General features: G+C 38.1%; 1 protein-coding gene across 1 annotated transcript; it reads left to right on the top strand.

Moving 5' to 3' along the window:
- Window positions 1-2,695: 2,695 nt before the first annotated feature.
- Window positions 2,696-20,961, top strand: LOC128644191 (diacylglycerol O-acyltransferase 2). The gene is made up of 8 exons (XM_053696893.1): window positions 2,696-2,779; window positions 8,750-8,878; window positions 10,566-10,673; window positions 14,031-14,101; window positions 16,287-16,491; window positions 17,799-17,973; window positions 18,054-18,256; window positions 18,524-20,961. Exons 1-8 carry the CDS (start codon window positions 2,740-2,742, stop codon window positions 18,676-18,678), a joined length of 1,086 nt encoding a protein of 361 aa, XP_053552868.1. The 5' UTR covers window positions 2,696-2,739; the 3' UTR covers window positions 18,679-20,961.
- The last annotated feature ends 1,948 nt before the right edge of the window (window positions 20,962-22,909 follow it).

Below are 22,909 nucleotides of genomic sequence, written 5' to 3'. Positions count from 1 at the left end.
TAGTCATCTCTCATGTTATACCTGCTGTCTCTCACACCTCACCCTGTAGTCATCTCTCATGTTATAGCTGCTGTCTCTCACACCTCACCCTGTAGTCATCTCTCATGTTATACCTGCTGTCTCTCTCACACCTCACCCTGTAGTCATCTCTCATGTTATACCTGCTGTCTCTCATACACCTCATCCTGTAGTCATCTCTCATGTTATACTTGCTGTCTCTCACACCTCACCTGTAGTCATCTCTCACTCTATACCTGCTGTCTCTCACACATCACCCTGTAGTCATCTCTCATGTTATACCTGCTGTCTCTCTCACACCTCACTCTGTAGTCATCTCTCATGTTATACCTGCTGTCTCTCACATCTCACCCTGTAGTTATCTCTCACACCTCATACTGTAGTGATCTCTCATGTTATACCTGCTGTCTCTCACACCTCACCTGTAGTCATCTCTCATGCTATACCTGCTGACTCTCACACCTCACCCTGTAGTCATCTCTCATGTTATACCTGCTGTCTCTCACATCTCACCTGTAGTTATCTCTCATGTTATACCTGCTGTCTCTCATATCTCACCCTGTAGTCATCTCTCATGTTATACCTGCTGTCTCTCACACCTCACCCTGTAGTCATCTCTCATGTTATACCTGCTGTCTCTCACACCTCACCCTGTAGTTATCTCTCATGTTATACCTGCTGTCTCTCACACATCACCCTGTAGTCATCTCTCATGTTATACCTGCTGTCTCTTACACATCACCCTGTAGTTATCTCTCATGTTATACCTGCTGTCTCTCTCACACCTCACCCTGTAGTCATCTTTCATGTTATACCTGCTGTCTCTCACACCTCATACTGTAGTTATCTCTCATGTTATACCTGCTGTCTCTCACACCTCACCCTGTAGTCATCTCTCATGTTATACCTGCTGTCTCTCACACCTCACCCTGTAGTCATCTCTCATGTTATACCTGCTGTCTCTCACACCTCACCCTGTAGTCATCTCTCATGCTATACCTGCTGTCTCTCTCACACCTCACCCTGTAGTCATCTCTCATGTTATACCTGCTGTCTCTCACACATCACCCTGTAGTCATCTCTCATGTTATACCTGCTGTCTCTCACACCTCACCCTGTAGTTATCTCTCATGTTATACCTGCTGTCTCTCACACCTCACCCTGTAGTCATCTCTCATGTTATACCTGCTGTCTCTCACGCCTCACCTGTAGTCATCTCTCATGTTATACCTGCTGTCTCTCACACCTCACCCTGTAGTCATCTCTCATGTTATACCTGCTGTCTCTCACACCTCACCCTGTAGTCATCTCTCATGCTATACCTGCTGTCTCTCTCACACCTCACCCTGTAGTCATCTCTCATGTTATACCTGCTTTCTCTCACACCTCACCCTGTAGTCATCTCTCATGTTATACCTGCTGTCTCTCACACCTCACCCTGTAGTCATCTCTCATGTTATAGCTGCTGTCTCTCACATCTCACCCTGTAGTCAGATCTCATGTTATACCTGCTGTCTCTCACACCTCACCCTGTAGTCATCTCTCATGCTATACCTGCTGTCTCTCTCACACCTCACCCTGTAGTCATCTCTCATGTTATACCTGCTGTCTCTCACACATCACCCTGTAGTCATCTCTCATGTTATACCTGCTGTCTCTCACACCTCACCCTGTAGTTATCTCTCATGTTATACCTGCTGTCTCTCACACCTCACCCTGTAGTTATCTCTCATGTTATACCTGCTGTCTCTCACACCTCACCCTGTAGTCATCTCTCATGTTATACCTGCTGTCTCTCACACCTCACCCTGTAGTCATCTCTCATGTTATACCTGCTGTCTCTCACACACATCACCCTGTAGTCATCTCTCATGCTATACCTGCTGTTTCTCACACCTCACCCTGTAGTCATCTCTCATGTTATACCTGCTGTCTCTCACACCTCACCCTGTAGTCATCTCTCATGTTATAGCTGCTGTCTCTCACACCTCACCCTGTAGTCATCTCTCATGTTATACCTGCTGTCTCTCTCACACCTCACCCTGTAGTCATCTCTCATGTTATAGCTGCTGTCTCTCACACCTCACCCTGTAGTCATCTCTCATGTTATACCTGCTGTCTCTCTCACACCTCACCCTGTAGTCATCTCTCATGTTATACCTGCTGTCTCTCACACCTCACCTGTAGTCATCTCTCACTCTATACCTGCTGTCTCTCACACATCACCCTGTAGTCATCTCTCATGTTATACCTGCTGTCTCTCTCACACCTCACTCTGTAGTCATCTCTCATGTTATACCTGCTGTCTCTCACATCTCACCCTGTAGTTATCTCTCACACCTCATACTGTAGTGATCTCTCATGTTATACCTGCTGTCTCTCACACCTCACCTGTAGTCATCTCTCATGCTATACCTGCTGACTCTCACACCTCACCCTGTAGTCATCTCTCACAACTCACCTTATGTTTCCCCAGACTCCCTACCTGTCTCACATCATCTGGTGCCCCTCATGCCTTTCCCCAACACCTGACTGTCTCTGTGGTCCAGCTATGCCGCACGCTGTTATGTGAGCAGCGCTCCTCCCCCCGCAGCTGGCTGTTAGTTAAGTCCTCCTCCCTCTGCGCTCAGCACTATATAAAGCCGCAGCTCTACTACCAGGGTCAGTGTGCGGGGAATGTGAGCCGTGAGTGTCTGTGCACAGCCACCGGAACACAGCACCATGAAAACCATCATAGCCGCATACTCCGGGGTGCTACGGGGTAAGGACCAGCTGGGCTTCTGTAGGAGGAATGGGGCCCCAGGGCTTGTATGTGCTGGATGTGGGGTGCTGAGGCGTTAGGGGGTTACTGGTGTTTCTGCAGTGGGGTGTTCATTATACAGCAGGTGATGTGTATTGGGGATACTAGGAGGGTATTTATTTAGCAAGGATAATACTAGGCTGCTTGTCATGCAGATCCTGAGATTACTGATAATGCTGGGCTGGCTGTTTATGCTGCTTGGTTTAAGGGGCTCTTCTATTGGAGAGAGTTGTTTGTTTTTTGCATGATCTAATGTGTGTTGCTTTCAGAGCTATTGGGTTGGGGGGTTGCAGCCGGTGTACTAGTAAGGGGGTATTTCTTGTTTTTTAGGGTGGAGGTAAAGGGGGTGTTATGCTGCTATTAGGGGATATTTCGTATTGTTTAGGCTCTTACAGTGGGTTATGCTGGTGTGGCATTAAGGGGTGTTCCTTATTATGTAGTGGAAAAGGGGGGATTGGAGTTGTACTAGAAGTTTCTATTCAGATGAGATAGCAATACTCTGCTATCTGTAGACCTCCACATACTAGGAAATGTGTGGATAAAAAAATAATTAGATAATGGACAGTTGCACATTTTTAATTGTACAGCTGTGGCAGCATCCTCTTGATATATATTGTAAGCAACTGTCAGTGTAGCCCCTGGCAGCCAAGTGCTTGTTAGTACACATTTCTAACCTTATATGTTCCTATGTAATATCTCCTAAACTAATCTATGTATGCAGAGAAACCTGAGTGCCCTAGTAACCCACACATCCTTTTCCATGATCATTAACTAATTGCCAGTTTGGTGCACTTTGTATGGCAATGTTTAACCAAGCTGGTCCCAGAGGAAGTAAATAAAAGCTTTATAATCTGTTATCACCTGTGGCAGTACTTGTGTATGCTGGAACCCAGAACACCAATAAAGCAGCCATGGACAAACTGACATGGCATTTAGAAATCACTTAAACACCAGGGCAAGGGTGTCTTTTTAAAAGTATATGGAACCCCAAACATTTTTATTTCATGATTTAGGGCATGTGATTTTTAAAAACAATTTAACTTGCTTGTATTATCAAATTCTTTGTTCTCTTGGTATCTTTTGTTGGAAAGTAGGGACGTATTCTTAGGAGCTGTCCCATTTCTGGACTGGAGCACTATACGGCAGCAGACTTGCAATAATCTTATCCATCTGCAAGACCACTAGATAGATAATTTTAGATGGCTACCTAGGTATCTCTTCATCACAGCATATCCTGATAACAAAGCAAATTTTAATAGACGTAAACTGGAATCTATTTATTTATTATCGGTTATTTGTAGAGCGCCAACATATTTTAATGATATTCTCTGTCTGAATCACAAGATAACTTTTTTTTTTTTTTTTTTTGGGGGGGGGGTTAAAATCCCTAAAGCTGTGACTCCCTTGCTGTTCTTTAACCAGCCCCCCCCCCCCCCCCAAACATCTATACTATTGATTTTATTTCATATCTGCTCTTATTCATTATAGAGCAAATAAATTAGGAGTTGGAACACTTCAGCTAAGCAGCAGGCCTCACATTTTGAGACAAATTCTGGGTGGCAAAATGTTTACAACTGACTAAAGTGTGTGTGGATCTATATCCACTCTCATTCATGTTATGTGTCTAAAAGTACTTATCTTCTTTACATGAGAACATTAAGTTGAAGCTAATGTGGTGGTTCATACATACGACTTCCCTAGGGATAGGTTGCATACTGGCTGTTATGGAGATGGCTCCCAACAATCTTTGTGGGGGTTGGGAGATTGTTTTTAGCATAAGAGTTTGTAGTTTCTATTATGAACAATCTGTGTTCAACTCTCAATATCAAGGTTTGATAAATCCCAGGAGCCAGATCTTATAATTCTGTAACCTAAGGTTTTTGGAATTTACTACAGAAATCTATATAAAATGACATTTGTCTGGCTCTCCTCCCCCACCCATATTTCAGAAGATGCCATCTTAAAAGCATACACAGGTAGGCTCAGGAGCTACTAATGGCTACACGTATATTCCTCATGTGCATTATAATTTCTTCAACAAAGGATACCAAGAGAATGAAGTAAATTGGGAAAAGTTGTTTATAAAATTGTATGCTCAATTGAATCATGACCACAAAATTTTGGATTTCATGTCCCTTTAACTTGTTCCAACAACTTGTCCATGATGTAACTTGTTTATGTAGCAAACATATCCACTAACATTGTGACCTTGTAGAAGCCATTTTCTTGGCTATTTGCACTTCCCTTTTTAAGCTCTGACTTAGCTTGATGTTGCTGTGTGTGTAAATTGCTTTTCATTTTATAAATATTTATGTGTTCCCTGGTTAATGTTGCCTCATGAAATAGCAGGGGGACACTTAATATGCTCCTATATACAAAGGTGCCTCTACTACATCTGAGTCTTACATGTTTAAAATGTAATTGGTTTTCACCTACAGATGTAACATTTTATCCATATTCTGGATATGGAATTAGTACAAAAAAAAGTAAAAAAAATCCAGGAAGCTAAGTTTGGTGCGCAGTAAACTTTGCAAGGGGCAAATGACACATTATACTAGAGATGACCAAATGGTTTTGAATTTAATATACAGCAACATTACACTCTAGGGGAGAGAGATTTGTATCTAGATAAATCGCGAGCACTACGTCATCTCAATAACTAATACTGGCACCTAGTACAAATCTTCTGTCCCTGATATTCTGCTTGAAGAGAGATGTGGGAGACACAGGCAGAACTCTACCCATTTCTTGGATGAATGGCACATCGGTGACACTTCTCAGACTCTGCACTCTGTCATCCCCTTCATTATCCCTTGTGCATGTCTTCACGAGCTGCTGTCTTCTGAAACTTTATCTTGATGTTTGCACCAAACAAGAAGAGATCAATTTACATTATCCAACTTTGTATTAATGATTGGACTTCAACCATCTGAATGATTTACTAGGGGCTTTATAATGGTTTTGTGCTCCAGCCCCTGTAAACAGATCATTTTAGGGCACATTATTTGTGATTTAAGAACATTAGTCTTATGAGGGGTGTATGCTCCTTTAATGAATAAAGTAGTAACTTGTCAGAGCATTATTATCTATTTGAGTTCGTAAATTTTTGGGTTTCATTTCAAATATTTATTTCATGATTCAGAGCATACAATTTTTAAACTTTGTTTTTTTTTTTTTGTTTTCTCTGTCTAAATCACAAGATCATTTTTGGGTTTCCTATCCCTTAACTTGTCCTTTAACCCCTTCATGTATATGGTAAAACCACTTCAAATAAAAGAATCCATAAGGTAATGTGTGGTGCATATAAGCAATTCAATATTGCACTAAAAAAAAAAAAATCTGCATACTAAAATGGTTTGAAGAGTATTTTGAAACTCTTCAGCTGGGATTAGATAATACAGTCCAGGATATGCCCTTGAAAAGCCTGGCCTGTTGGAAATTGTGGTGTTGCTCTGCTTTACTGTGGTTAATCAGAGGCTGCGCTACGTTGAAATGTGAGACTAATTGTAGTATACAACACCCTGTCTGTGAAACTTATATTTCAAGGAATAAACATGACAAAACCTTACAAGTCAAGCTGCAGAATACTAAGATTAGTAGCTATAAAATGGGTCACTCTAACCTATGCACATAAAAGAACTAACTGTTAGATATAAATACGAGAAAAATAAAACAGACAATGACAGCGAGATATGACCACAAGACAAGATGCTTTGTATGATCGAGTTGTCATGAATCCTGCATGTTAAGTCAATGTATGTGAAAACTACTCTTCTAAAACGCCCTCAAATGTAGGTGAAGTGATGCTCACTCAATTTCCAACATAATCTCTCTATTAGATCTCTCTACAACCCAGTACTGGAGAACAGGCAAATCACAACTTACAGGGTAGAGAGAACCGAAAAATCACTTACTACCCCCCCCCCCATGTTTCTGTGAACATGAGTGATTTTGAAAATGCTTCTAAGTCCCCTAACATGTAAAAACTGCAAATCTAGTGGCGTTTGTTTTCTTGGCATATACAAGGAGCTGTGTGTGATTAGTCTTAATGTTCTAACTGTAGTGAGTATAATTTGGCATGAGATCTCATATTCATGCAATAGTCTAAAGTATGCAGGGATCTTGGATAAGCTGATCAGGAAGTTTGTAGGCCGAAAACTGCAATCACTTTCTCTGATGCAAAAAACATTCACAGCATTTACTAAAGGGACAGTCAACAACAAAATTGTTTTTAAAAAAGATAGACAACGCTTTTATTACCCATTCTTTAGCTTTGCATAACCAACATTATGTTAATATAATTTCTAACCTCTAAATCTCTGCCTGTTTCTAAGCCACTACAGACAGCCTCTTATCACATGCGGGTTTTTTTTTTTTTTTTTTTGGCTTTTCACAAAGACTGCTAATCCATGAGTGTCATATAGATAACATTGTGCTCTCTCCCATGGGGTTGTGCAGGACACAGCACTAATTGGCTAAAATGCAAGTCAATAGATAATAGCCATGTGATCAGGGGGCTGTCAGAAGAGGCTTACATACAAGGTAATCAGAGGTAAAAGTATATTACCATGTTGGTTATGCAAAACTGGGGAATGGATAATAAAGGAATTATTTATCTAAACTACATTTTGAGTAGACTGTCCCTTACAAATTCTAAAAGCTAAAATGAACCCTGAATAGCATTAAAAGACAAGTCTAAAGTTCCTATAACCATCTTGTATAGATGTTATGGCAGGAAATGCTGCACTATAAAGACTACAGTGTGCTGTGAGATCCTGACACCGGAGGACGTGTTGAATGGGTAAGGGCAAGATAGAAATATCAATATTTAATTGAGCATGGAAGTGTTTAAATTTTAAATAGATGCATTTTTGCATTGTAATTCCGTAAACAAAAAAAATCTTGTTACTGTGGTATACGCATTTTGTAAGTGCCCCATGCACCGTCTTTTCTAATGGCTCTAAACAAGCATGGTGTCTGAGCAGCATATGCTACATGTGACTAAAGAATCAGAATTCAGTCCGTCCCCTGTACCAATTTAGAGCTAGACTATGAGTGGCGCGCTAACAGTTGTCCGCAAGTGATAAGGGGTTCATCATGGGTGTTTGTGTGCGTATTAAGAAGTTTAAAGTAAACGCTAGCACAATTGAATTTAACACACATCATGATAGCTCGACTTCAGAGCTCTGATTAACTGTTATGCTTGAATAAAAAGTTGCACAAAACACATCAAAAATACCTTTTTAAAAGTACAGTTACTCATAAATATAACAATTATTTTAAAAAGTTATAAGAGCACAACTTGAATTTGTTTTTTCTACGCTCCATTGAAGTCTATGGGGAATACATAAATGCGGCTGAATTTCAGACTTTGACTTTTTGTGTGCGTTGGGTTTTATTTTTTATTTTTTTTTAGCTTGTTATACATGTGCTACCCGACACACGCAAAAAGCTTAATAGCGTTCCACTTGTAAACTAGATTTTACTGACCATCCGACTAAAATTTAAGCCTGTATTGTGCTAAAATTGGCTATTTTTGTTTTCAATGTTTGTTACACATGATACATTTGTTAACATTATGCAATTAATGTGTGCTTTGGATAGCTTAAGTAACCCATAAATAAGACCAAATGTTAAAATATTGCAAAGTATTACACTGCCCTATCCAGCTATTTCATAAACACACCTGGGTGAAACTTTTCTGTAGAAAACACTGCTGCTAAAATAGTAATCCATTAGCAAACATGATTTTAGCAAAAATAGTTCTAATTGAAATGGGTTCGTGCAATTTTGCCCTTTCAATCCCTTTTTAAGAAATGACTCAGAATTAAATTGTATTAAGGTTTCCTTATCTGGACACATGTACTGTACTAGACACAGGTGGGCTTTGAGGACCATGGCGTTAAATTAGGTTTTGTTTTCTCTTTCTAGGTACTGGATCCAGTATCCTATCGTCTGTACATGATTTGCCTTTCCTTCCTTGGTTGTCAAAGTTCAAAGTTGAAAAGCATCTTCAGATCATCTCCGTGCTACAATGGGTCCTCAGCTTCCTAATTATGGGTAACTTTAACCAGAACTTATCATGAACATCTAATATATGAATTACATGACGCTGCAGAGTTACTAATGCAGTATTTGTTATAAAACAGGCAGCCATGTGCACCTCTTAAGCAGTTTGAAACACTTTGTAAACTTGTGGTGTAAAATAAAGTTACTGCACATGATCTCATGGCTAGGGGGTAGGTGTATAGTGTCCTGTCAGACATGGCTAGGGGGTAGGTGTATAGTGTCCTGTCAGACATGGCTAGGGGGTAGGTGTATAGTGTCCTGTCAGACATGAAGGGGGTAGGAGTATAGTGTCCTGTCAGACATGAAGGGGGTTACTGTGCTCACATAACTAAAACCAGAATACATATAACCACTATACCTTAAAAACAAATACTTTTAAAGGGCATAACCCCCCCCCAAAAAAAAAACTTCCTCCATAATTCAGACCATCAAACTTTCCAATCAATTTCTATTAACACATTTGCTACTCCAAAGGATACCAACTGGGAGCTAGCTGAACACATCTGGTGAGCTAATAAGAGGTATGTGTAGCAGCTAGTTCCTAGTAGTGCATCATTGCTCCTGAGCCTACTAAGGAATGCTTTTCAACAAAGGATACAAAGAATGTAGCAAATAACAGTAATTTGGAAAGATGTTTAAAATTGCATGTTCTGTCAGAATCATGAGAGAATTTGTTTTGGGTTTCATGTTCCTACTTAGGCCTTGTTTCCATTGAGAGGTACAAGGTTGCAAAATGAAAAATACACCAGGTTTCTACTGAACACGCAAACCATCGGACACCCGGCTTGTTTCCATTGATATGGTAATAAATTCTCCATAGACTTTAATGAAGAAAAATGTTTTACCACCTCAATGGAAACTAGGCCGTTGTCAAACTAACTTTTGGCAAGCTCCACTAGGTGTGTGTATATGTATGTGTGTATGTATATATATATTTTAATTGAGATTAAAGTTTACATACAATACATTTTATAAAGTGAAAAACTTTAATCCTTTTTTTTTTTTTTTTTAATCCAGCACATATCTCCATAATTCAAACTAGGCCTACTATTGATCACAGATAAGGAGCAGTTGTTAAACGTAAATTTTTTTATAGTATAAGGTTGGGTTACCATAGTGACAAAACTGTAATGCTTGATATTTTTCAAGAAATCCAACATTGGATGGAAGTTTTATAAAACATTAACTTACAAGATATACATAACTAAGTGGGAAGAGTCTATACTAACCAGAGTAGTGCCATTGGTATAAGGTTATATCTGGAAACTGTATGTAACGTTATCTATAGGACACTTGAGTGCTAATTTTGTATTTTCTCCAGCTCTATGCTGGATCAACGTTAACTTACACCTACACGAAAAGACCAACTGCAAAATATTTCATTGAAAACCTGGTACTAAAATGGAACTACACTACTTTTGGTAGTGTGTGTGTGTATATATATATATATATAATTTCTCACTACTCAATGGAAAGGAGCCCTTGGATGCCCATTTCAGTGAATAGCTAATAAAACCTAATAAGGCAATTTAATCCCTTTCTAAGCCCTGCAATAGACTGCTTGCCAATAAATTCTCTGGCAAATGCATTAAACACCATCTTTTTGTTAAAACGTCCTTATTTTATTAACTAGTACAAGCAGTTTGTGTAGTAACCACTTATTTCTCTCCCTCAATAGGCGTTGCATGCACTGCAATACTGCTGTATGTCTTCTGCACTGACTGTTGGCTGATTGCAGCTTTGTACATGGCTTGGCTGGTGATTGACTGGAACACACCTAATAAAGGCAAGTGATTAAGATACCTATAGTAAATATAAACCATGGTATCAATACTTGTAAGTGAGCAATTATTAAATACTGCTTATTGTACAAATCCAGAATTATTGTGAAAAATTAAATTTGTAATTCCCATCTTCTCTGCTGCAGCATTGGTTTGGTTTTTGTTCTCTAAACAGCTAATGCTACTCTATTTAATACTATTTGTCTTTCTGGTTACGGTACTGTACAATCTCTTGGAGACAATGTATACAAAAATAGTACAAATGATATAAAAATACTTTGTTGCATAAGATATTTACAAACATCCCCCCCCCCCCCTCTCCAAGCTGTCTCATTTTACAGATGAGATTATACAAATGCCAAAATCCAAAACGTTTCCAGTCCCAAGCAGTTTTGGATAAAAGGGATTGCACCTGTAATTTTATGTACACATGTTCAAATTTTTTGTTTTTGAAAGACTTTTCTGCCTGACTGTGCCGTAATACCTTTTTTTTTTTTGTCATTGTACAAGATCCATTGTCACTCCCTTTCTATTGCACATAAAATAATTAATTTTTATAGGCTAATATAACCTCAAACTACTGGCATATCCCTCCCTGTGATGCTCTAGTAAATTGTGTGGCCCCTGGAATGCACACCCCTAACGTAAATGTTCAAATGTAGGTACAGCTAGAAAATTTATTTAGTGACCCAACTGTATCTGGAAAATGTGAGATCAAACTTCCATACTGGAGAGGCATTTGCAACATTGTTAAAACAAACAATTTATATCCAGAATAAAATTGGGGAAACTATTGGATGAAAAAGTAGCAAATTACATTAAACCCTGCTTTGAGGCTATTTAATCACTTGGCGGCTAATTGCTACACATTCTGTTTGTATGGTCAGCAGTTATGCCCTATGTAGAGGCTGCTCATACAAATGTAGATTTGTAGTAATTGATCATTTCTACTAGTACAAATTACAGGTATATGAAACTCAAATTTGTTTCATTAATCAGGGCATGCAACTTTGTAATTACTCCTATTTATTTGAAAAGCATGAATGTAAGCTTAGGAGCCAGACCATTTTTTTGTTCAACACCTGGGTGGTGCTAAATGTAGCCACCAATCAGCAAGCACCAGAACAAAAAATGGGCTGGCTCCTAAGCTTACATTCTTGCTCTTTCAAATAAAGATACCAAAGGAATAAAAATTAATAAGTTGCTTAAAATGGCATGTTCTATCTGAATCATGAGCGGAAAAAATTGGGTTTCATATCCCTTTAATGGTTATACATCTACATAAAAATCAATGTGTTCTAAATACCTTATTCTTATATTTTTAACTCCATAAACTTGTGGCAACTGCCCATAAAAGTAGATTGCAAATTGCCAACCAATCTGGGGCTCAAAATCGCATTTGTACCTGTTCAAAACCTTCCTTTCCAACATCTTTGTTAATCCAAATGGCCACATACACAGTTGAAGCGCCTGCTTTGGAATTGTATCCAGCGCTTTCTTGGTGATGTGCCTCAGGACAGCATTGAGATCCACTATGCGCATGTTTGATTGAACAATAAACTACAACTGTGCATGCGGGCGCCATGATGGTTCTATTTGGGTAGAGCATTGTTATAGGGCTCACATAATGAGGATAACTGGATTTGGCAGCAATAATTTGAATAGAGAATACACAGTGGCGTCACTAGGGTTGGTGTCACCCGGTGCGGTAAGTTATGGTGTCACCCCCCCCCCCCCCATAAAGCAGACACACATACAAACACTCAGACACACTTAAAACATACTCAGATGCACACACAAACACTCGGAAACACACTCAGACACACACAAAAACACTGACTCAGACACACACATACAAAATATGTAAACTGCATTAATTATGAAGCTCATGCCTAGAGCTGCTCCCTGGCTCAGCAGAGCATCAAATGAAAGATAAACAGAGCACTCTAAAATAAATCACTGAAGAAAGGTTTAGGCGTGCAAACTATGAAAATTCTGCTCTCTGACTCTGTTCCAAGTCTGTCAGTGCACAGCCCCGGGCCGCGTGCCTACCGCTTCTTATGGCCAATCACCTCTGCACTCTGCCCACCCCCAGACCCCCGCCGCCCTCCTACCTGTTCAGTGTGCACTTAGTCTACCGTAACCGTAATGGTCTGGTGGGCATCATACGTGGCTCCTTCACTTTAAAGACAGTGTCATGCAGTCAGGTGCCAGGCATCCCCTCATGATTTGCCAGTTCCCGTTTAGAGAGACAGCACAGCAGTGAGTGACTCCACTGCTCCACATGTCACTGAGCAGTGAGCACAGATAGGCAGGCAGGTTTAGGCTAGCAGCGCAACTTTGCAAGCCCCACGGCATGCCCACAACATTCATAGCGAAATTGGGCAGGGGAGTAGCAAAGTACAAACAAGCAAAAGCAGCCGGGAAAACTATTTGTTGAAATTGCAGCACTGGCTCAAGGGGCAAAAAAATTGTGTCTACATCTTCCCCAGTCCCACCAATGTTCACAAATGCCAGCCCCTCTAATAAAAAAAAATCTATGCATCTCAACATTGTATTTCTTTGAATTTCAATAAAATTTAAAAAAAAAAAAAAAAAAAAAATTTTTTTTTTGGTGTCACCCGGATGCGGCCCGCCCCCCCCCCCCCCTAGTGACGCCACTGAGAATACAGCTAAACACGAACAAACCGTTAATAGCCATTAATTACAAATGGCAATTTTTTTTTTTATTTTTTTTTAATAGGGCCATAATAGTTGAAAAATGACATGCTTAAGTTTGTACATCTTAATTGTGCTGCTCATTGTATCAACAGTGGGTTCTGTTTGGTACCAGCAGTGCTCTGCAGACCCTGAGTGGTACTTTAATTGTGTGTTTAACCCCTATTGCAGAGGTTACACACAATATTGTAGGGTTGATAGTAGAAAATTGACATACTCTAAAGTCTGGAAGTTTAAGACTATTATGGCCCTTTAAATCCAGTAAAGATACAGACCTGGTGTGTCCAAAGCCAGCTCTCCAGACCCAGATAAGCTGGCCTGGCTGACCCAATCAAACACTGGCCGGTCTTCAATGGGTAGAAGTGCTTTGTTAAGCAAAGTTTTTGCAAACTGTATGGAGTATTGTAATTATTTTGGCTAGTAGTGAGGATTACACCATATTAACACATCCCATGGATTCATGGAGCCTCAGGCAGTGAGTATATTATACTATATCAGTAGTTTTTGCTGCACATGGATATTCAGGTGGTTGCTAACTGAAGTTCCAAATTACGCTAAAGTGTTGTCTAAAATCTAAACCTATGACCTACTCTGCAGTATCAAACACACTGTCAATATATTGACGATGCTGCTTCTTCTTACAGGTGGCAGACGCTCCACATGGGTAAGGAACTGGGCAGTCTGGAGATATTTCAGAGACTATTTTCCAATTAAGGTACAAAAAAAAAATTCACTGAATTTTTTTTATTTTTTTTTAAATCGGATCCGGAATGTTAGTGGTATATTAGATGGAGTTTAATTCATCAGTTGTAATGAAGATGCACTAGAACTATCTTTTAATATAGATATGCAATTCAAATGCTCCGCTGGTAAATTGTTCTCCAATCGCGCTCTAGCTACAACAATAGTGCCATATGGGGAAATGAATGAAACTCTAACTACAATCACAAACGTTCTGGATCTGATGTTAAGAAGGGGGAGTGTTTGCATTCTATAACTGACAGCGAGACATGTCTAAAGTGCAAGCATATATGGTGGTTTATTTGCTAGTCTGTCATCCTTTAGCCAGGCATGTTGTATTTTGCCTTGTGAGATGGAAAGAACAGTGTATTATGAATCTGAGCAATAGGCATTTCCATACCAGTGTTGTAATAAATCGGTTGCAGAACCAGCAATTATTTTTTTTCTCCCCTTTTCTTATTACACTATATATAGATAGAGATAAAAAGTGCTTTGAGAAACTGCTGTTAGCTTTCCCTGTTCTAAATAGAGTAGCGCTCAGCCTTGGAACGAATAATAGCTTGTTCTATGGCTAGTTACCACCCTAGGAGCAGCCTCTTTGCTCACATATGCTACAGGAAAGCTCTTCTCTGTGAAAGGCTCATCAGTCTGGTTCTGACCAACTGTCCAGTCACAAAATACCAGGCAATCTCTCTCTGAAGGAGAAAACAACAAAAACCCAGATGTACATTTCGGCCTAGTGTGGTCCACCTTAGTGAGGTGCAGCCATATCCCTCTAGGCACACTGAGCAACGGGTCCACATCTGGTTTCTCTCAGGGTTATAATTTGCATAAATAAAAAGAGAAACGCTCAACCTGTGGATGAATGGCTTGTTCTATGGCTAATTACCTCCCAAGAAGCGGCATCTTTTTGCTCAACATGTGCCTTTTACAGAGAAGAACTTTAGTCAGATCAGACTGATACTACAGGAAACGGTCCAGTCCTGAAATATCAGGCAATCTCTTTCTGAACAAGAGAAATTGCAAAACCCTCACTGTCGGCCACTAAGCTATCCCATTGGCCAGTCTTGCGCAAAACACAAATTTCCTGTTAATTTCACTGAATTGAAAAAGTTTTTAAAAAAATATATATTTGTACTAAGAAATTAACATGTCTATATGAATGGTAGAAACGTGTTAATGTTTATTTTGACTTTAATTATATATATATATATTTTTTTTTTTACAAAAACAAATGCACCAAATTTTGTTCTTGACATCAAAGGGACAGTTTAACAAAAATGTTTCTCCCAATTATCCATTTTACTTGCTGGAGTGTATTAAATTGTTGCATACAAAGAGAAGCCCTCTACCAGGAACAAACAGCTCCGTAGCTTGTTCTATGGCGAGTTACCACCTAGGAGCAGCCGCTTTTAGCCCATTTGTGCTTTTCACAGAGGAAAACTTTCCTATAGCATAAGTCTGATCCCGCCAAGAAAGGTCAGTCCAGCCCCGAAATACCAGGCAATTCTCCTCTGAACAAGAAACATGACAACCCCAGACTATCGTTTCGGCCTTCTATGGGCCTTGTCAGTGAGGTGCAGCCATATTCTCTAAACGCGGTGGGCAAGGAGTATTAAATTGTTTACAAGTAGCTCCTTTACTCTTTCAGCTTTCGAAATAGCTGATTTTAGTCTGGTGTCCCCACCTATACTGAGGTATAGGCTATTGACAAGCTGTGTAAACACAGCCAGCAGAAGAAATTCCAGTTCAGTGTAGCAGAGTTCATTTTCAATTGTTCTAAGTATTGGGCTTTGGTTTACAGATAACCTAAGGAAGCAACTGTGTACAGTGTGAATTTGAAATCTAATTTTACCTGCAAGCACAACCCATTTTAATAGGCATCTATTTTATATTCATAAATCAACCTGCAATTTCTCATACATTCTATACCCTGCAGCTGGAATAACAAGTTATTGTAATTTAAGGGGAAAAACACTTGCAGTATTCTGTCCCTTTAAGCTTTACCTGCCAAATACTAGAAATTGGCTGCATTCTAACTTTAGGAACCAAAGTCCTATCTCTTTGTATGTAATCACAAAACCCTGTAACAGTCTAGACTGATATCACTAAGGAGGGTTGTGCATTTATTTTTATATATAATTTTTTGTTTTCTCCAGCTAATTAAAACCCACAACCTGCTTCCAAGCAGAAATTATATTTTTGGCTACCACCCACATGGTATAATGTGCCTTGGAGGATTTTGTAACTTTGGCACAGAAGCCACTGGTGTGTCTAAGAAGTTTCCTGGTATCAAAACTTACCTTGCCACATTGGCAGGGAACTTCAGAATGCCTGTACTTAGGGACTACTTAATGTCAGGAGGTAAGTGATGTATTTGTAAAAGTGCTATAAAGATGCATTTTATGTTGGTGACATCAGTGCTAAGGATTATAAGTGCATTTCCACTTTGGTTCTGATTTTTAAACCCTACAAACAAGGTTAAAGGCACATGAAAGTAAAAACTAAATGTTAATGATTTCAATATAAGAAAATTGAAATGCCTTAGTTACATGCTCTATTAAGAAACTGATTTTGTAATTTGTTTTTTTCTTTAAAAGCATACCTAGTTAGGCTTGGGAGCAGCAATACACTACTGGGAAATTGAGAATCCTAATATTGTACACATTAAAAATTGAATGTGCATATTAATAAAGGATACATTTTTATTTTGCGGTAAAATACCTCAGAATTGAACTTTTCCTGGCATCTCATGGTCAGATTCAGTAACTTTAAGAATCCTGCAAAATGGCTGTCTTGGCTACATACTACAGTAACTGCTTAGAGCTGTTGACCCTAATATCTCACGATAAGAGGAAATGAGATATATCAACTCACTAGGGCTTTCAAGTAGTTTATTACTAATTATCACTGTTGGTGCACTGCAGAGTTTTGCTGGCTTCAAAAGGTTATGAAACCTTATATAAATGCTAGACATGATTTAGTTAAATGGAAACTAAACTTTTTTTTTTTTTTTTTTTTTCCCTGATTCAGAGCATGGAATTTTAAGCAACTCTAATTTACTCCTTATCAATTTTTCTTTCGTTTCTTGCTATCTTTATTTGAAAAAGCAGGAATCTAAGCTTAAGAGTCGGCCCATTTTTGGTTCTGCACCTAGGTAACCCTTGTTTAGTGGTTAAATTTAACAGATATAAAAATAAGGCATTGTGGAAACCCTGTTAGTTACTTTCAACATTTCTATATTACAAACTGCCATTGTTTGCATACCAGTTCTATATATCTAATAGTCCTCAGCAAAAAATATAGATAAGGGGAAAACCCAGGTTCTGACATGCGGACACCTGTTTCTTTATAGAAACGCAGTGGAATTGACAATCACTTTTTATAGTCAAATAAAAAAGTGTCTGGGGTGGGGTTTAATGTTTCCATTCCTAGGGATTTAACATTAAGGTCACCTACTGTATGCGTACAAATAACTGGGCTTCAAAACAGTGTAGGACCATAAAGTCATGTAACGCTCACCATGTTGTATATTAATTTAAAGGCTTCTTGTAGACTAAACATGAAGGATAAGACTAGAATGTATTGAGGGGAATAAGTGTGTTCTATCTCCATGTTACAAGAAATGTGAAGCAACCAATATTTGCTAGCAAAACCTCATTGTCTTCTAGGTATATGTCCTGTAGACCGTGACACCATAGATTACATTTTATCTAAAAATGGCACTGGGAATGCTGTGGTTATTGTCGTTGGAGGAGCTGCTGAGTCTTTAAACTGCATACCTGGAAAAAACACAGTGACCTTAAAACAGAGAAAAGGCTTTATAAAGATTGCACTGCAGCATGGGTAAGTGGCAGGTGAATAGGATACATATGATTCAGAGTCATTGTATTGAACTTCATGGTGTCTATATTTTTCCTCCTAAGAGCGGACCTGGTTCCTGTTTATTCATTTGGAGAAAATGAAGCTTATAAGCAGATTGTGTTCGAAGAAGGCTCCTGGGGGCGCTGGGTACAGAAGAAGTTCCAGAAATATGTTGGGTTTGCACCTTGTGTCTTTCATGGCTGTGGATTCTTCTCTTCAAACAGTTGGGGCCTAGTTCCCTATCCTAACCCTATAACTACTGTTGGTGAGTAGACACTTGTACAGTCGTTTGTGCTTGCTTTTATAGGGAGGTTCTAATGGGGGGAGGGGAGAAATGCAAGCTCAAATTTTTGGTGTTTGTAATATTTACATTAGAATGTCACTTAGAGATGGCAATGTATATTCTCATTGCATCTTAGAGGATATTAGACATTTATATTAAAAAAAATATATATATATTTTTTTTTAAGTTATATATAAATAAAAACTGTCACTAAAGATTTCATTATTAAATTGCTTTTCCCCTCCACAGTTGGGGAACCAATCACTGTCCCTAAAATTGAGCACCCAACGCAGAAAGATGTGGATTTCTACCATAGCATGTACCTGAGCTCACTTCAGAAACTTTTTGATAAGTACAAGACCAAGATAGGCCTACCTGAAACTGAGATGTTGGAAATCAATTGATGGACTCTGCACTGCTGATAAAGATGGCTTTTCTATGTCTGTGTTGAACAGCTGATTACCATGATTTCTAGAATGTACTTTATCATGATTGTAGCTGTAAATGTATCATTCCATATCTGGTATGAATAGCTGAAGTTGGGCACTACAGCTGTAGATTGCTCTTTGCCCACTACCAGAGCTTAATGACTATAAAACTACTGGGCAGCCCTTATCTAATGCCTAATAATAGTACCGCTCTTAGCACTTATGATTCATATTAACAGTTTTCTACTGGTTTGCTGAACTTAAAGTTCAGCTTTTTTTTTCTTTCTTTATATTAAGAAAAAACTGTTATAATTATAGCTGATGTCACTAGGTAGATCTAGTAAATAAACGTCTAATCATCAGCCCAACCAGGTGCTAAGATCTTTGTATCAAAGTATTGGTACATAAATGTATAATAAAGCATTTTATAATGCTCTTAGTAACCCTTTACCAAGCTCAACAATAATATAAAAACTTTTTGTTTTCTCTTTCAGTTTAAAAAAAAGAATAAAAATACTAAAATGTTTTATCTTACCCATAATCTAGTTGAGGGCAATCATACACTTTTCCTCTGCCCTTCTTTATTTCCCACTTGAATCTACATACAATCGGTTTATAAAACTATAGTTATAATGTGCTATATTTTGATTAAAGCTGAGAATGGTGCATTTGGCAGCAGAAATGTTCTACCTAGTCAAATAACGTTTGTTTACAAGCAATGCAGTCTAGTTTTCCTTCCTATGTACTGTTTCACTCTATCTTGGTGAGAGTGAATTTTTATGGTCTTATGGATATGGGTGACTACTTTACCCTTGTAGAAGTAACACTGAACAGATATATAAAATTTTGGGGTCATCTGCTATATTATGAGAGATTTTTAAACTCTTAAAAAAAAAAAAGGGGGGGGGTCCCATGGAATTAAAATACATTTTTAATGCTGTGATAGTACCTACATTACAATGATTTAATCTGCATTCCTTTGTTAACAATTAACCCCCCCCCTTTTTTTTTTTGTTGTGCAAGTGCTTTTAAAGATCGAATTCCTTAACTTTTCTTTTTGATTATGCAGCTTGAGTCTAATGACAAGTCACATTTATGTAGCTGAGGGCAGAGTGAAAACTAATTATAGTTTTGGGGGCTGTCTTTGAGGGAAAATTGATCATTTTATAAATAGAATATTACTTAGTATTTCAAGCACTTGTCTTAGCAGGTTTGATACCCTTACACAATTTACCAATGCTACTAATTTCTTATCAGACATGAACTATGCTTATTAACAATGAGTTAATTCTTTCTTGCAATGCACAAGAAAAGTAAAAAAATAATCCATTAGCTTCTACATTTAAGGGGGATATAAACATTTAGAAATGGTAATATCAAATATTTTTATTTAATATAATCATGTTTTGCACTATAATTTAATTATTTATTCTGTGCCCCTTTCCTATAAATTCTGAAAATTGTGGACTTTACAATTCCTGTTAAGTGGAAGTGCAGACTCAGACTTACAGTGAAGGTAAATTATTCTAGTTTTAAATGGTGACCTCTTGACAACCCCATCAATACAACTATATATTCCATTTAAAAAAAAATTCTTTTAAAACAAAGTTTATTTAAATCCTTGTTTCTTCATATTTCTGATCCTCTTACATTGTAATTTATGTAGTCTACTGCTATAGAGAATGACCCTACGTAATAGGTGATGCACGCTCCCATTAGTTGGAAGAACTGAGCGTGCGGCTAGACAGTCACCTCAATGTAAACTGAGATTTGCAAGATTGAGTGCTGCCAATACAGCTGAAGTTTTTGTCTGCCCACTTTAGACAGCAGTGTTATATCTAGCAGTTCCTGGGCAATATCACGCATGTGTCTCTACACAAAGACCCATCAGCACATTAAACTCAGTGAGCCATGCAGCAATACTGGTGATTGGTGGAAGGAGATATACATCACCAAAAGGGGAAAAAAAGATTTAATGGAGGGGGGGGTCAGTCAGGCAGGGTTATTAGATGTGAGTACTATTACTAAATAAAGATTTCTAAGCATCTTAATGAGAAAACAAATCCTAAAACTTTTTTTTAAAAAAAATTGGACTATAATTGAATAATAAGCAAATCATTTGACTTTACCATTACTTTGAAAAACTGATGTATTATACATGGTCATAAATTGCAGTCTAGTGACTCATTATAGCTTTCCTGAATTGGCCTCAGAAGAGAATGAAACCTAAGTAACAAAATTGCTTTATTGACGCTCATATTTCCCCCCCCCCCCCCCCCCCCGGTTATTTGGTGTCTATGTCCCTTTTAAGTAACATCAAATAATTTAGGCATTCTCTACTATTTAACATTTGAATGTTACTTTATCTATATGGACAGTATTTTATTCCCTGACTAGTTAAACATAGTTTTATATTTTTTCACTCTAGATTTCCGCACAAGATTTTTTTTTTTTTTTATTCTTATAAAGCACAACCAATGCAATTTGGTGGTTAACCTGTTCTGGTACCAATCTACTAAAATTAAAAAAAGCTATTTTGTATGTATTTACCAAACTTTTCTACCCACCATTCAGCTGAAAGAATGTCTTAGCTGTAATCTCAGTGTTAACATAAAATAATAATATAATCTGAAAGTATTGGGGAAGTGCAATTTTATTGTTTAATTAAGAAAGTGTTTTTAAAAGAAGGTTTATAAAAATGTATATATTTGTCAATCAACTGTAGGTTCATATTGAATGTGTATAATACACATATGCCTTTTATTTGAAGTGTTTACATTGAAGCTGCATTTGTAGGATGTGGGTATTATTTTTTTTGTCTAAAGAAATATAATCAAAATGTCAGATATTTGGGTTTAGTGATAGAAATGAATCAATGTGCCTTTGATGTGCTACATTTAATAACATTCTCTAAAATAACTGCATCCTAAATAATTATCTATTTCGGGTTTAAGAATGTGTTGTATTATATATAAAATGTTTTGTACAGATAAATATAAATAAATATGTGAACTTGTGATGTTGAATTATTTTAAAGTCAAGGACATTGGCTATTGAACATATAGTTGCCAAAGCTTTCAATATTATGAAGTCCTGATGACAAATTGTGTCCAAACTAAGAAACAATGCACCAAATTATATTCATAAAACCGCATCTGCAACAAAACAGCTGGTTACATTGAAAAATGTTGTTAATGTTATTTTATCTGAATGAAATTTCTAAGATAAACCCGAAAAACCCACATTTTTTTTTTTTATATTTTAAAGAAATCTATGCTAAAAACATACATGGGTCCCACTGAACTTCTGCCACATATGTCTGCATTCTTGTAAAATAAATCTTTGCTATAAATTACTGGTGACCACCACAGATTCCTTTCTTAATCCATTTCTGTGTCTCTAGACCATTTTGTTAACATAAACTAATATTTCCACAAGTGTAAATGCATCACTCGTATATTATATACTGCAAGACACAACGCACCCTTTTCTCAAGTGTTTTATCCACGGCTTATCTATTGTTCGAATACTGGGACAGTGGAAGAATAGACACAAGCACACTGAATGAAACAGAGGCCACCACAGGGGTCTCGTCTGACATAAGGCCCAGACTTCTAGGGACCCATCTTTCCTACAGTACCTCAGCCTTACTGTGTTGGAAGGGATACTGTTGAGGGGGGGGGGGGGGCGCCTGCCCGACTGCCCGAGACATTGTCCTGGGCCCATTTTGCTCTAGTTACTTTTTTCATCATACTGGGTATATAGATAAGATTATCAACACAAGTAATAGAGCAGTTTACTTGTTGTTTTTCCTCCTTAAATTAATATTACCTGCAAATCTGCCTTAAAGGGACATTAAACCCTAAATACATCTCATGCACCGTCCTCTAATTATGGGTGCAGCCATATTGTAACCTAGATTTCACTGCAGGTATCAGAAGGAGATTTGCTGCACATGTTCAAACAGATGTTAGCCCTGGAATATATTGAGTTCAATATGGTGGCTTGTATTTAGTGTTTAATGTCCCTTTCAATCAGTGGTCTCAAAGTACCGGCTGGGGGGCCATATGCAGCCCTCAAGATAGTTTAATCTGGCCTACTCTTGTTTATTAGATAAATTATTAATTTGGCCCCATAAATATTTTTAGGGTTCTAAGATTTGTAACAAGTTGATGTTCTATGTAGGCACTGACAAGATAAATATAAA

This window comes from Bombina bombina, unplaced genomic scaffold (assembly GCF_027579735.1).
Source record: "Bombina bombina isolate aBomBom1 unplaced genomic scaffold, aBomBom1.pri scaffold_968, whole genome shotgun sequence".
Lineage (NCBI taxonomy): Eukaryota > Metazoa > Chordata > Amphibia > Anura > Bombinatoridae > Bombina > Bombina bombina.
Note: the sequence above shows the minus strand (reverse complement) of the source record. Positions and strands in the feature narration are given on the sequence as shown.

Coding starts and splice junctions, on each gene's coding strand:
- LOC128644191 (XM_053696893.1), top strand. CDS start 2,740: ATGAAAACCATCATAGCCGCATACTCCGGGGTGCTACGGG. Junction 8,879..10,565: donor CCTCAGCTTCCTAATTATGG/GTAACTTTAACC, acceptor CTCCCTCAATAG/GCGTTGCATGCACTGCAATA. Junction 18,257..18,523: donor TAACCCTATAACTACTGTTG/GTGAGTAGACAC, acceptor TCCCCTCCACAG/TTGGGGAACCAATCACTGTC.